A 15,181-nucleotide genomic window follows, 5' to 3' on the forward strand; every position below is an offset into this window, starting at 1 on the left:
AAAACAGCAGAAAGCGCACGCGGGAGCTTGTTAGTGCCGTTAGATCGCCGTTATTCCGTCAGGTGGACAGATTTACACCTCGACACAAATCAGATCAAATCCAATCAAACGCCGGACCTCACCGTGGCGTTTTAAACAGTTTGAAAGCAGTGTGCACTCCGTGCGTGGCGCGCGCAGTTAATGCCGTACCTGAGCACCGCTCCGCTCCGCTCCCTCGGCAGCGTCTCCTCTTCTTTTCTCTTCTCCTCTGTTCTCTTCTCTCCTATTCGCTCCGCTCTTCCGGGGATGCAGCGGCGACCCGAGCCTCCTCCTCCACCTCCCGCTCTCTTTCTATCTCTCTCTCTCTCGCTCGCTCGCTTTCTTCCCGCCTGCAGATCAGCGCGCGCAGGCCAGGGGGAGCCTCTGCGTCTGAGCATGTGCGGTAGAGAGGAACATGCGCGTGCTCGCATACGTACACATCTCTCTCTCTCTCTCTCTCTCTCACACACACACACACACACACACACACTATCTCTCTCTCTCTCACACACACTCTCTCTCTCTCTCTCTCTCACACACATACACACACTCTCTAACCCACACACTCTCTCTCACACACACACACACTCTCACTCTCTCTCTCACACACACACTCTCTATCTCACACACTCTCTCTCTCTCTCTCTCTCAGACACACTCACACACACACTCTCTCTCGCTCTCTCTCTCTCACTGTCTCTCTTTCACACACACACACACACACACACACACACATACACACACAAAGGCAGGCAGGTACATATACACTTCTCTTTAACACATATACTGATAAATATGCACAAAAATATTTACATATTCTCACACACACATACACACTGATAAAGAACCACACACACTTTGCAATGTAAATAATTATGCACTAATACCTGAATTAATACTTATTTAAATATGACCTAATGTTGAGTTAAGGCATAAATATTAAACTAATCAAGAGCTGACCGCAACTACGACTCGAATTCCTGTGTGAATAAGCAAGCTTGAATACACGTTAGTATGTTTGTTAGTTAATGTATTAATTAACATTTAGGTGTAAACTAAATCAAACATGCTCTATAAGAAAGAATATGAATGGAATGTGCATTATTTCATATTGTTTATATCATATGCCATATGCAGCTGCATACACAAACATCATGGCAGTGGATTACTTTCAATAAAGGACTATAATGATAAACACCAATAATTTCATCTCAAAGCCATCCAGTGATGTTTGTGTACACACAGCTGCATACGGCAAATTAACTAAGTGTGAATGTCAATATGCTAACTAGGGTAACTAACTGGATTTTCATGAATACCACATTTCTTGTGGAAATGCTCCTGAGAGCAATACATTCATTTATATCCAGCTTGTTAAATGAAGTTCATGATAATGTTTTAATTTTTTCCCTTAAGGTTTTGACTTCCCCTTTATTGCTGGGACCATGCAAGAAGATCAATTATGGTCACATGACCGCACCACCTGACCTGCTCAATTCAGAATCTAATCAATCAATGTAGCAACAGAAGCTCTTTATTTGATCTCTGTTTGCTTTAATGTTCCTTTAATTTGTTACACAGCAAACAGGGATTCTGAAATAATCCAGGATGCATGCCAGCAGTAAATCTGGTCTCCTGTAAGATCTTGCTGTATCTGTTTCGTCCTTCTTTATGTATTTGTGTTTGATCTGCTCTTTAGTCATCTTCTTCTGAAACAGGAACATGTTCTTCAGGATCTTCAACAGCTCAATCTGCAGCTGGGTATTTGTGATCGTCTTCCTCGTCTTCCTCATCTTAATAAAGGCTTCCTACAAAAAAAAGTGAAAGAATGCGTTCCAATCATCATTAGATCTTTACTTGTTTGTGTGTGTGTAATATCTTGCACAGCTGAATGGCTTCATTCTCCTGTAGTTATTACTCCTGAAGTTATTACCTGGTTTGACTGGTCACCTGAAGTAAATAGATTTAAACCATCCCATCCATCCATCCATTTTAAACACCACTTATCCTACAGAGGGTCGCAGGGAACCTGGAGCCTTTTCCACAAAAGCGATGAAACTCCATGCACACAGGTGAAGGTGGGATTCAGAACCCCAACCCTGGAGGTGCGAGGTGAACATGCTAACCACTAAGCCCTGTAGATTTAATCCAAACCGTAATTTAAAAAAGAAAAGTAATAGAAGGCTAAAAATAATGTTGCCTCAGGCCTATTGTGTTCTGTCAGTGGAAAATTCAAGAATAAAAAGCTTTATGGCTCTGATAAATCAACAAAATATAACAATATTATTATATTGTATGATAATTATAGTATAATTATACTATATGTTTGAATAATGAGCCTAATACTGGAATAAAAATAAATCTGTACTGATTTATACATTTGAGAATACCCCATTTTACTAGGTTATGATTAAAAAAAAATCTACAATTTCCTTATTTGACTTATATGAGCATTATTTTTATGGCTTTTACTGGTTCTTCCACAATGTTGTAGGACAGTCCTATATTTTATAGCCCCTGGAGCCCCCTAGTGGACACTTGAAGCATTTACACAGTTATTAATTCCATTATACTCGTACTGAAAATTGTCAATCTTTTTATATAGTAACTTTTAGAGAACAAATCTACCAAAATCAAACTAATCGTTGTATTTAGAACCTGCCACTTACAAAAAATCCGGGTACCACCTGCTTTCAGGAAATGAGACGTCGGCATGATCGTTTAATTTTTTCTCGCGTGCTAGTTCACGCCTTCCAGATCTCGCGAGAGTACACGCGTGATCGATGGGGTTTTTTTAAAATGCTGCTTCTAATGCAAATTCTAATGCAAAGACAAGAGGACCATTAGCACTGTGTAACTCAGACATCCCCAACCTGCACAAACTCATTTCAAAGAGGTATAGCTCCACCATCCCTGCAACCCCATCTCACACACACACACACACACACACGTGTATATATATAATGTTTAAATAAATAAATAAATAGATAAATAAATAAATAATACATGCTACATATTTGCCTGATGTACCTAGTCATTAGAATTGTAGACCTATAACATAAAGGCTAATACCAAATGTATGATAATGTTCAGCGGCTGCTTCAGCAACACTTTCTCACCTCAGCCAATCACATATCGGGAAGCAAGGGCTGATTAATATTCATAAACTTGCATCAGTGCTGTCTCTGATTTGCCGGTTTACTCGCGAAGTCGGCTGAGATGTAAGGAAAAGGGGCGGGGCTTTTCAAACAAATATGCAACCCTTGAGCAATATGTCACGTTCCAAATTACGCCATATTGCTGATAAAGTGCACTAGATAGGGTATATGAGCTGTTAGTCTTTGCGCTCTGCATTGGACCTGTATGGGGGATTTGAGATAAAGCCGAGTTCTTGCGGAAATCGTGGCTGTTACTGATTCGTTACCACATGGGACTCGGAGCTGCCCGCGAGATGTATTGATTGAGCGTAGGTAAATGATGCTCTTTTCTTAAATCCGGTTAAATATGCTGGTCGTTAAAACGAAGTGCTGTGAAACACACAGTCATAATACAGGTTTTGCTTGTAGCTGAAACATAATTCTGGATTTTTCTACTGAATCGTTTTGAATAGTTTAGCTAGCTCGCGTGCTAGCTTTATCCACATCAATGAAGGCATTTAGTTAGCTTGATATGTATTTATTGGCCGTATCCGACTGTAAATGTGTGTCGTTCTTGCTTTTATTGTTTTACATCATGTCGAGTGTGATGTGACTAATTTAAAAAGTTATTTTTTGACCTTGACCACGTGTTCACTTATTGTTCTGGGGTCGGGGGATTGGATAAAACACAGCTATTTATTGATTAGACTTGCTGTCTAAATACACTATATGGGCAAAAGTATGTGAACACCTGATATCATGCCCATATGTGGTTCTTCCTCAAACTGTTGGAAGCCCACAGCTGTAAAAGTATAGGATGTCTTTGTATGCTGTAGTATTTCAATTTCCCTTCGCTTAAGTGAATGGTCCCAAACCTGTTCCAGCATGACAATGCTGCTGTGCACAAAACGAGGTTTATGAAGACATGGGTTGCCAAGGTTGGTTTGAAAGAACTTGAGTGTCCTGTACAGAGCCCTGAACTCAACCCCATTGAGCACCTCTGGGATGAACTGGAACCCCGAATGCACCCCAGACCTCCTCGTCCAACATCACTAATGCTCTTGTGGCTGAATGAGCACAAATCCCCACAGTCACACTCCAAAATCAAGTGGAAAGCCTTCCCAGAAGAGTGGAGCGTATTATAACAGCAAACAGGTGAATAAATCTGGATTGGGATGTTCAAAAAGCACATATAGTGGCTTATATTGTGTATGGTTTCTATACGAGTGTTTAATAGGATGTTAAAATGTAAAGAGTATATTTGAACATGTTAAACGTGTTAAGGACATGTTTAAAAAAAAAAAAAAAAAGTGACCTTTCTGGGAGAAAACAGACCAACATTCAAAAGAGAAATATTTTCGCAGTAATATTTAATATTGCATATATTTTTAACGGCGGGTAGAGGAACGTTTCACTTGTAATTTAGAAGCAGCGCTTTTGCGGCATTGACCCCGCATTGCAGTGTCAAACGCGTATCGTGAAACGATGCGGTGTTGGACGCTTAGCAACAGTCAGAAATTGAACAGGGCATGCTGTTCAATCGCATGCTTTGTACAGTCACAGAAACCTCACGTGTTGTGTTCGTAGTTGCAGCGTTTCAGGGGGTGAATAAAAAAATGATGTCAAATGGTGATGAAAATGTGTCAACTGGAGTGAAGAGGAGAGAAAACAAGTCAGAAAAGTATCCATTTTATCCAATCTTAGTTGTTGACACTGCAAATATGCAAATGAGAACATTAAACCAGGGTTTAGGAATGTACAGTGTAAAACGTCAGATTATGAATACCCAGGATTAACTGTTAACCCCGGGTAAAGTATGAGCAGTGTGAAATGTTAGTGTGAAAAGCCCTAATGTGTTTAGGTGTAAAAAAAAAAAGAAATGGTTTTGGGTTTTTTTTTTTTTTTTTTTTTTTTTTTTGTATATTGTACATGTTCACTCAGTGTTCTCTCTTCCACCGTCTAAGCCTGATAAAGAAACTGTTTTAAAAATTTTTTTTACTGTTTTTGATTTTCCTTTTCCCTATCATTTTAACTGAGCTATGTGTTGTTGTTTTTTGCATTTCTTCTATTTTTCTTTTATTCTGTTTTTACGTACTACTTGTCCTGTTTGACTGCTTACTTGAATGGATATAATACAAACCTGCAATACAAATACAAACTTGTTCTAGGAAAAAGAAAAGCTCTAGGGCTTGAGTACTTAGCCATAGTATTACTACACACTTTTGATTAAAAAGCTTAACATTGTAAATAGTTAAGAGTATCATTGAAATCTGTACTGAGTGGCTCTGTGAAGTCTGTTTTACAGTTAAAGAGTTGCTTGGCTACAAAAAGTTTTGAGAACCCTTGCTTTACAGCTTTACCGAGTCCTGTGGATAATTGTTGAAATAGGAAGTAAGTTCAAGCTAGGAACGTTCATTCAATATAGACATAGATTAAAAGAAGATTTGTTTTAAGTGCTCATAACTTTTATGTATTATTATTATTATTATTATTATTATTATTATCATCATTATTGTTCAAAACATGCTCTTAGTCACTCTTTGCAGTCTTGTAGTTGTAGCTTGAATTTCAAGAGTTCTGTGATGAGCATTTTGGTTGCAGTTACAAGTTTGTCTCTGAGAAGCCTGACTGTTGAAGTTGCAGTTTCTGTTGGTCCACATTAATGAGCTCTAAATTCTTTAAGAGATTAAAGAATTCTGGCTGCTTCCTGGCTCATTGTGGTTCTTGCATACAGACTCAATAAATCTTAAATCCTCCGCTGTAATTTTTGGTTCTTTTCAGCCGGAGTTATGGAGCGTGAGGAGGGATGCAGACCCCCTGACCGTGTGGGTCTGAGAGCTCCTGGGAGCTGGAGAGCATTGGTTTGTGGACCGAGGAACCTCCTGCTGAAAGATGTTTTTAATTGGTAAGATTCTCATCATACTAAATGCTGTGCAATGACAGACATAAAGACTATTTTTAATAGCAGTGTAACTATACACTTGGGCCACGATTCGATTCACGATACTGCGTTCACGAGTCGAATAAATTAGATTTTCAGAAGAAAAATTATGACAAAAAGACTCTATAACAACCAATGCTAATCAACAATGTGTGTTTTTGTTTGTATGAAACTGTAAACAAATGAAAAGATTGCTATGAACAGAGGATGTTGTAAACAAAATGTATTCCAGATTCAGCATATCTTAAAAATAAAAAAATAAATGTACAGATTTATTTATTTATACTCCCCCAAAATTTTGTTAAATAAACAAAGATCATTGACCTGGGGACAACGATCGTCTGAGACATAATGAGCGCTGTAGCAGAAATAGAGCTCCAAAGTCGCCCGGTTTCCACAGCCTCTTTCTCAGACACCATAGATCACAGAGGTGTGGAGATCGATAGCTTTTTAAAAAAACATTAAGAGCTCTTTTTAACAGTCATAATGGTAGTGTAATCTTATGATGTTTCATTCATGTTGGTTGTTGCATTCCAGAGTTATCGGAGCTGTTGATCTATACAGATCTCACAGGGTCTCCGTGAAAGAACACGATCATGTGCCCTGCATGCCCTCTATATATTTTAACTCTATATAAATAAAATACCTCTGGTGTTTAAACAGTGCAATTGCATTACATGCATAATTACTGAAAATCTGATATAGCACGTTTCCACGATGCACGTCATCACATTTTTGACGCGTCGTATCGTGATGTCATTACACCTCTACTTAAATATGTAACTGTGTTAAATTCTCCAGTGCCTTCTGAGTGGTCAAAAGGCATTGGTTAATTATTTGTACCAGCAGCTCTGACAGTAGTTCTGTCTGCGAGGCAAATGCGTGTGTTCTAATTATCACACCTTATTGTTTGTATAGTAACAACTCATTCACAGGGACTTGTAATGTGGATGCTCCACATAAACTAAGGCTAATAATAAATCCTGTTCTTTAACAAAGAAAAATGTAGAGTCATTGATAAGAAGAATATTTCTGTAACTATATGTTCATTTAACGTTAATGGAAGGAGTCTCCAGTTTCAGCGCTTTGTAACAGTCAGCATTAGAGCTGTATTATTTTATCTTACTAAAAAAAGAGATGCTGTCAGATGGTCAGACATTCCATGACATTTAATGTAACTGTAAATGAATAAAATATCCATTGTGGTGTTCATTAATAAGTATAAAATAGTTAGCGTTCGCAAATTGCTGTAGTTATAAGAAGAGTAAAACATTCGGGGACATTTACATACAATAATCAACTTTATGGTGGTCACAGTAAAGCTGCTTCGCGTCAGGCATCACAAAACACCGTCTTTGTTAATTATCCTATAACGGCACATACCATAGTGGTGAGTCATGCTTCTCATTTAAAAAAAAAAAAAAGAAAGAAGAAAAATCTCCCACCCACTTTTAATATACTCCTCTTTTGCAATTCCTTTGATGCAAATTTTCAAATTGTATCAGAGAGGATGTTAAAAAAACTCGCAGGCCACTTGAGTAATTGAATAATATACATATTTTCAAGCACTGATTGATGATTAGGATTTGTGTGTCATTTAATTCCTTAATTCCTTTATCAGCAGATCTAAAGATCAGACATAACTGTTGTAATATGTTGGTGGAGTCTAGTGGTCATTCTGTCTCTGTATTCACTCCCCAGCCACCTCCTGAAGACGGTCCTGTTGGGTCAGGTCCTGTCCATGCTGATCTGTGGGACGGCTGTGACCAGTCAGTATCTGGCGGAAGCTCATGTGGAGACTCCGATGCTGCAGAGTTTCCTAAACTATGCTCTGCTGCTCCTAACCTACACCACCACTCTATCACTCAGGAGAGGTACAAAGATGATCCAGTCTATACTGATAGCTGCTAAATATCATGCTATTCAGTTGAGGTCATGCATTTACATACACCTCACAGAATCTGCAAAATGTGAATAATTAAAAATAATAGTAAGAGAGATCATAAAAATTGCATTTTGTTTTTAAGTACTGCCCTGAATAAGCCATTTCACATAATCAGATGTTTACATCTAGTCCACGAGACACAATAATAATTGAATTTACACAAATTAACCAGTTCAAAAGTTTACATACCCTTGATTCTTAATACTGTGTTGTTAGCTGGATGATCAACTACCATGTTTGTTTTGTGATAGTTGTTCATGAGTCCCTTGTTTGTCCTGAGTAGTTAAACTGCCTGCTGTTCTGAAGAAAAATCCTCAAAAAAAAATCCTTTTCTGCATATTTGACCCCTTTCCAACAGCGGTTTACTGAACACAAAATCAAGGTCCTGCCATGGCCATCCCAGACTTGAAACCCATAGAAAACCACAGGAAGTCATGGTTGAACAATTTCCTGTTCCTAGTCTCCCAGGTGTACAAAAAACTAAAAACATATCAGTGGGAATTTATTTCACATATATTTTTCTCATATGAATTCAAATAGGTGGCAATAATTGTTGCACACCTATATTTAACAAAGTATTGTTTACAAAAAACAAACTGTCCCCATGCTCCCTGGGATAGGCTCCAAGTTTCCCTGTGACCCTGAAAAGGATAAGCGGTATAGAAGATGGATGGATGGAAAGACAAACTGTTTTGTTTGCAGTTGTTTGATATCCATGAGAGCAGAGTATTTTTGTGAATTTTAGAACAAAAGATTAAAAGGTTAAACAATAAAGACAATTTTTCACAGCCTTCTTTGCTCATATTTACCAAGGGTGCCAATATTAGTGGAGGGCACTGTATATAGTTGTAGCATGTATCATGTCACACATTAATATTATAATATTTAATAACTTATACATAAGATTTGTTCTAAAATTCCTAAACAGTTATTCTGCATTTATTATTCGATCTAGAGAAATATACACTGGACAACAGACTCTTCCAACTGAAGCTGACTTTCTTTGCTATTAACATTATAATGTGTTAGAAACTCAACTTATCATGCATGATGTTTATTTAAAATAAAAACAAATGTAGTTGTTGGCAAATTGATGTGGTATAAGAGGAATAAAACATAATAGGACACTATTATGGGGGAAAAATTTATGGGCAAAGCTTCTGTTTGATAACGGTTTCACACCAGCCCATTATGGATGATTTTCCTATACATACTGCGGACTCCATGTTTTATTCTTTACTTAAATAACAGTAAGCAAGGAAATGGTTAACATCAGTGAACTATACTTATTGGAGATGATACAGCAAAATATTGGTCAATTTCTTCTTTTGACCAAATAATCTCTAGATATTTTGACTCGGGGGATTAAACAGACCTACACAGTTAACTTACTGTATTTACATAATTTTAAATGAGAAAAATGTATTAAAATGTGCTTTATAGGGTACTTTGTTGTCTGGAAAATACTATACAGCTCACTTCATGTTATTACTTTATGGTTATGTGCCATTTTTAAAGCTTTTCAGTTTCCTGATTTGAATCTGTTCCCTTCTGCCCAGGAGATGAGAGCTTTTTTCAGATATTGAAATCGAGGTGGTGGAAGTATTTGCTGCTGGCACTCACAGATGTTGAGGCAAACTACACAGTTGTGAAGGCTTACCAGTTCACTACACTTACAAGCATTCAGGTATTGCTTCATTTTCTCAGCTCATTTCCTAACATGTTTCTTCAATTAATGTAACATGAACTATTTAATGTACAGAATCATTATCATATGTAAACATCTGTTATGTGAAATACTGTAGTTGAACATTTTGCAGATTCTGCAAGGGGTGTGTAAATTTATGAGCACAACTGTAACTATTGAGCCCCATCCTTCTATCTAGAGCCATTTGTTTGTCTGTTCTCATTTTCTGTACATTGTGGCATTAACATTTTCATCCCATTGCGTTTTCATCCCCATCTTTACAGGTTTCTGTGTACACAACTGTACTATTTTAAACTTGAATAAAATTGTGTTAGCTTTAAAACTTCCTTTTGCATCAGTAACTGCAAAGTGAATGTACATTTTCATTATTAAAATAAATATTAAAGAAGTTTGATCAAAGCTAATAATAATACTTATTATTTTTTAAGTTTAAATGGGACTGTGTACTCATCAGCTATTTTGTGTGTTGTAGCTGCTGGACTGCTTCGTGATCCCGGTGCTGATGGTGCTCTCGTGGTTCTTCCTGAAGACCCGTTACAGGCTGCTGCACTTCATCGCCGTGGCCGTGTGTGTGCTTGGGGTCGGAGCGATGGTGGGAGCCGACCTGCTTGCTGGAAGAGACCAGGGGTCAAGTGGGTACTCCCCATCAGCTATTATACACTGCCTTTTTCCTTTTATGTTTTTAAAAAAAAATTATTGTTGTTGTTGCTCTTGTAACTTGTTCGTAATAATCTAATAAGCTTTACATATGGAAGTTGACATATTGTCGATAAACAATATTATTGTCATTTTAAGACCATTTTATGCCACTCATTACGGCCATGATTATACTTTCCCACAATCACGAAGCTAGACGTTACGTCAGGTTGAATGATTCTGATTGGTTAAGGCATAGATAAACGTAGGAAATTTCCATGTTAAATGAAAACCTTTTGTTTACAAAGGCCAACAGGAAGTAGTACTAGTCTGAAAGGCAACTATGAGTAAAACACTAAGAGCCCAGACATTATCTCTGCATTTTGACTTGTTCACCCCGACTTAGTCTAATCTAGAGCTTAGAAAAGCTTACAATAGTCTCTCAGCATCATGTAGCCTTAGCATATTTTTTTGTTTCGGCTAAAACTAATTTAAGTAGTTAAATGGAAATTTTGATTTCACAGAATGCACAAAATAAAGCCCGAATTTGTGCATCATCCTTTGGTGGAAATGTATCTATCCTGTGAGGATTTCATGGAAGTTGTAATTGCATTTATACCAAAATTCCGTCTTTATTTCCTGTCTCTTTGTGTCCATCAGACTCTGATGTGTTACTGGGTGACGGCCTGGTGCTGATCAGTGCTGCTCTGTATGCCGTGTCTAACGTGGGTCAGGAGTACACGGTGAAGAACCTGAGCAGGGTGGAGTTCTTGGGCATGATTGGACTTTTTGGGACGCTGATCAGTGGTGTACAAATGTAACTCACTTCACTGTAATGTCACCTTGAGCTGGTGGGAGGATTTTTTAAAATGAGTGCGATGTGCATCAAATGTGTCTGAGCTGTGTAACCATCAAGATTACTGATGCCTACATTTGCTTATTGTTCTTTCTTTTAAATGGATATCCTTCCTGACTTCCTGAACTTGAGCATTTTTAGTAGTTTTGTTTCAGCTTTGTTAATGTTGAGCTTTGCAAATATCTTGAGCACAGATACAGTTGGATTTCCTGCTTGTGTTTATAACAATTATGAGCATTTATAAAAATCGAACACCGTATAATACTGTTAACAGTTATAACCGTGATTACTTTTGATGAGTCAGTAATTCAGAATGTATTTAATCCTGTGTGTCCTTTTGTCCTTTAGGGCTGTACTTGAGGGCGGTGCAGTCAGTAAGATCAGCTGGGACTGGAGAATATGTGAGCACATTCACATTAGTGCTATTAGTTTTTACTAATATTGCTTATGATGTAAGAAATAAAATACTTGAGGGCAGTGCTGTTATAGAAAATAATCAGTGACTGGGTGGTGAGACGAAGCGGCATTAGTGAGAACACCCCAAAGTTATTATTTTCCTATAACTGCAGGTCCTGAAGTGATTTATTCTTTTAATACCACAGCAGTCTGACTATGTCAACACTAACCATTTTAATTCTTTAAGGAATGACACATTGTACTTTTTCTCCATTTATAGTTGTGTTAAATATTATGGAACACCTGCTAAACAAGTTTCTGTTATGATGTCTGTTATAGCAGGAGTTGCTCCCTCACCAGCCTTCCTTTTTACTTGAGACAAAAAAATGCAGCTTGTCATTACCAAGAAACAGTAAAGCGCAAATGTCTCCTCACAGATTTTTTTTTTTTTTTTTTTTAAATAACAATACATATATATTTTTTTAATCTATAGGTTATGTGGCGTGTCCTCCATACGAGTCCCTGTGAATAAACTATTACTATATTGACATAACCCCGTGATTTGCGGCTGCATTATTGTCCGAGCTGCTGTCACAAAAGATTAATCAACTCCTTCTGACCAATCAGAATCAGGAATTCATACCATAACCAGCTGTTAATGTTTCTCCACAGGCTTGCTCTTCATCGGCTTTGTGCTTTGCATGTATTGCCTGTACAGTTTCATGCCTGTGGTGGTGAAGATGACCAGTGCTACAGCGGTGAACCTCTCGCTGCTAACGGCTGATCTCTTCAGTCTGTTCTGCGGCATCGTGCTCTTTCACTACATGGTGAGTTTCGGCTTTCTGATATACTACGGGCAGTGGGCTGGCCCAAGTGGAAGACCTTTTTATTGTTCATTTTGTACAAGTATAACAAAAATGGATTGCAACACCCAATTCAGTACATACAAAATATAAAATCAAAAATATAATAAAAACAATACAAACTCTATATACATAATAAGAAACGCTGTACCTCAAATGTCCAGTGTTGCCATAAATTATATGTGTACTATGGAAGATTTTCTGTACAGTATAAAATATAAACATTGATTCATAAGGCAGTTATGTACCAATAATCATATGTATAGTGTAATAACTATAATAAATAAATATCTATATTATTGTGTGTGTTAATATATATATATAATATATTATAATAAGTGCAATATTTATAGGAATTACCAGTACAGCAGCTGTAGACCTGCAAAAGTTCAAGTAGAAATAGGAGCAAGTTAATGGCATGTTTACTCTGGTTTATAGTCATTAGACATTTGCAATTAATCAGTTATATAATACTGTATACTGCAGTATTTATGCACTGTACTGATATTGTAAGAAATTCAAGGCAGTATTTGACAGCTGTGTTTTAAGGCTATTTATTTTGTCTATATTTCAAGGCAGAATCTCAGTGAAGGCAAATTCATAGTTTCTGTGTAATTTTAAGGAACACCGCTGGCTAACTCAAATGGTCAGTGCAGCCTTTTAATAACCCTTTAACAAGCCCAGTTGGGTTTTTGTCGATGTTGAGAAACTGCCAATTCAAACACATGCTTTCTCCGAGACACGCGAAGATGGTCAACTACAATTTTTCAAACTGGTGCTCGTGCTGCTTCACAGGGCAGAGTAACAGACTCCGAGGAACGCGCGATCTGCCCTCTTTAGCCTACATGAGCTCTCAGACACCCATGATTGGCTAATGTTGCTGTGATTGATAGGGGAGAGTGTGAGTAGCCATCCCTCCCTACCAGAGAGCATGGCCAATTCTGCTTCCTTGGCTTTACTTACTTTTCCGCAAGATGCTCTCCATTTCATATCAGTTACGTGGTGTAAACTCTGACTATTTCTTTTTTCTACAGTTCTCGGTCCTGTACATCGTGTCATTTGTGGTGATCACCATCGGCTTCATCCTGTTTAACGTCATTCCCACTTACACACCAGCTCCATGTGACGCCACCGAGAGTGCTTATCAGAGCGTGGCCACGGCAGAGGTGGTGCAGGGAGATGGAGAGACTGTGCTGGACTGTCAGCAAGATGGACAGCAGGAGGAGAAGTGTGGACACACAGAACCCTGTACAACCCTCTGTGCACTGAAATGCATTGTGTAACATGATGCTCTACAATGTAGAGTGCACAGTGTTGGATATGCCTGATTTTTAAAAGCAGTGCCCTTTTTACTTTGACTGACTAAAAGTTATTGTATTGTTGTTGTTGATTTTGTTTGATTGGAATCAGCTTTTACAGTGTATAATGTTTTTTTTTTTTTTTACTGAATATGTCTGATCAGTACATTTAGATGTTATTTTATTTAGTCTGAAGTTTACGTGTTGCACTCTGTTGTAATTAGCAGTGAATATTTCTTTAAGGTCAGAAACAGGGTTTTACGTTATTGTAATAGTCAGTGGTTACACATGATTATAAAAGTCGCAGCTGATTGGCACATGGTCAAATCCTCTTATGTTGTGTGCCAGTATACAAAACAAATACAGTGTTTCCATTAATAATGATGCTAAAATATTTAAACATCTGTAAGATTAAAAAAAAAGCTGCTTTTCTGAATGTTGTTTTAAATCTAGAATATTATCGCCTCATGAAGTTGCGTTCCATTGGTGCTTAAATTCTTGTCACAAAGTGACTTATTTTGGTCAGTATATAAAGTTTTAACTGCTCAAAGCAGATGTACCAGCTGTAAGATAAAGCACTTTTTTTTATTTATATGCTGAGTATTTAATAAATAACTTTGTTTATATATTGTCTCTTGATATTGTTTATACTGTTATACTTTTAATAATGAACATTGAATGTATGAAAACATTGACCATATGGATTATAACATGGTTGAAAGTAATAGGTTTGAGAGGTTTGTTTTTTTTTTAGCATAGAATTAGCAGATACACAAAATGTAGTTAACTAGAATTCATGCTAATTGCATAAGAACATTTTAAAGACTTGCTTGCTCAAATCAAACATCAGAATGGTGAGGGGGAAAAATGTGATCTTGGCGACTTTAACCATGGCATGGCTGTTGGTGCCAGATGGGCTGGTTTGAGTATTTCAGACACTACTGATCTGGGATTTTCACACACAGCAGTCTCTAGAGTTTGCAGAAGGTCTGCAGGCTGAAACATCTGATGAGTGAGAGCAGAGGAGAATGACGAACAGTCTAGTCCTGGCTTTATTTAAAATACATTTTTTGTAAATTTAATTTCAACACAAATGGCACCCCAATCATGGAACGCCCTGACACACTATATAGCTTAATCTCTACATTTACATTTATTCATTTATTAGACACTTATCCTCGAACTGTATGCCTACAAGGTGCCCAACAATGCAGATGTGTATAATAAAGTGCAGTAAGTGTTCAACGCAGTGTTTTAAAAACCCCGACATGCTTGATATACTAACACGCACACAAACATTAAATTTACATTTACAGAATTTGGCAGATGCCCTTATTCAGAGCAACTTACGTTTATACAACTGAGTAGTTGAGGGTTAAGGGC

At 37.5% G+C, this 15,181-nt stretch overlaps 1 protein-coding gene across 3 annotated transcripts; it reads left to right on the forward strand.

Moving 5' to 3' along the window:
• Nucleotides 1–2,897: 2,897 nt before the first annotated feature.
• On the forward strand, nt 2,898–14,422 carry slc35f2 (solute carrier family 35 member F2). 3 transcript variants are annotated; one of them, XM_053649274.1, is made up of 10 exons: nt 2,898–3,488; nt 4,127–4,310; nt 5,937–6,060; nt 7,798–7,970; nt 9,601–9,728; nt 10,222–10,381; nt 11,046–11,202; nt 11,590–11,642; nt 12,310–12,464; nt 13,535–14,422. In XM_053649274.1, exons 3-10 carry the CDS (start codon nt 5,945–5,947, stop codon nt 13,781–13,783), a joined length of 1,191 nt encoding a protein of 396 aa, XP_053505249.1. In that variant the 5' UTR covers nt 2,898–3,488; nt 4,127–4,310; nt 5,937–5,944; the 3' UTR covers nt 13,784–14,422. The 3 variants fall into 3 exon arrangements, with proteins under 3 accessions (XP_053505249.1, XP_053505250.1, XP_053505251.1); XM_053649275.1 differs by lacking the exon at nt 4,127–4,310; XM_053649276.1 differs by lacking the exon at nt 2,898–3,488 and having other exon boundaries at nt 4,109–4,310.
• The last annotated feature ends 759 nt before the right edge of the window (nt 14,423–15,181 follow it).

This window comes from Ictalurus furcatus, chromosome 18 (genome assembly GCF_023375685.1).
Source record: "Ictalurus furcatus strain D&B chromosome 18, Billie_1.0, whole genome shotgun sequence".
Taxonomy (NCBI): Eukaryota; Metazoa; Chordata; class Actinopteri; order Siluriformes; family Ictaluridae; genus Ictalurus; species Ictalurus furcatus.

What these genes read in the sequence shown, in the direction of transcription:
- slc35f2 (XM_053649274.1), top strand. Translation starts at nt 5,945, where the DNA reads ATGGAGCGTGAGGAGGGATGCAGACCCCCTGACCGTGTGGGTCTGAGA. An exon ending in CTGATCAGTGGTGTACAAAT is followed by an intron (nt 11,203 to 11,589) that starts GTAACTCACTTC and finishes TTTGTCCTTTAG; the next exon opens with GGCTGTACTTGAGGGCGGTG. An exon ending in CAGCTGGGACTGGAGAATAT is followed by an intron (nt 11,643 to 12,309) that starts GTGAGCACATTC and finishes GTTTCTCCACAG; the next exon opens with GCTTGCTCTTCATCGGCTTT.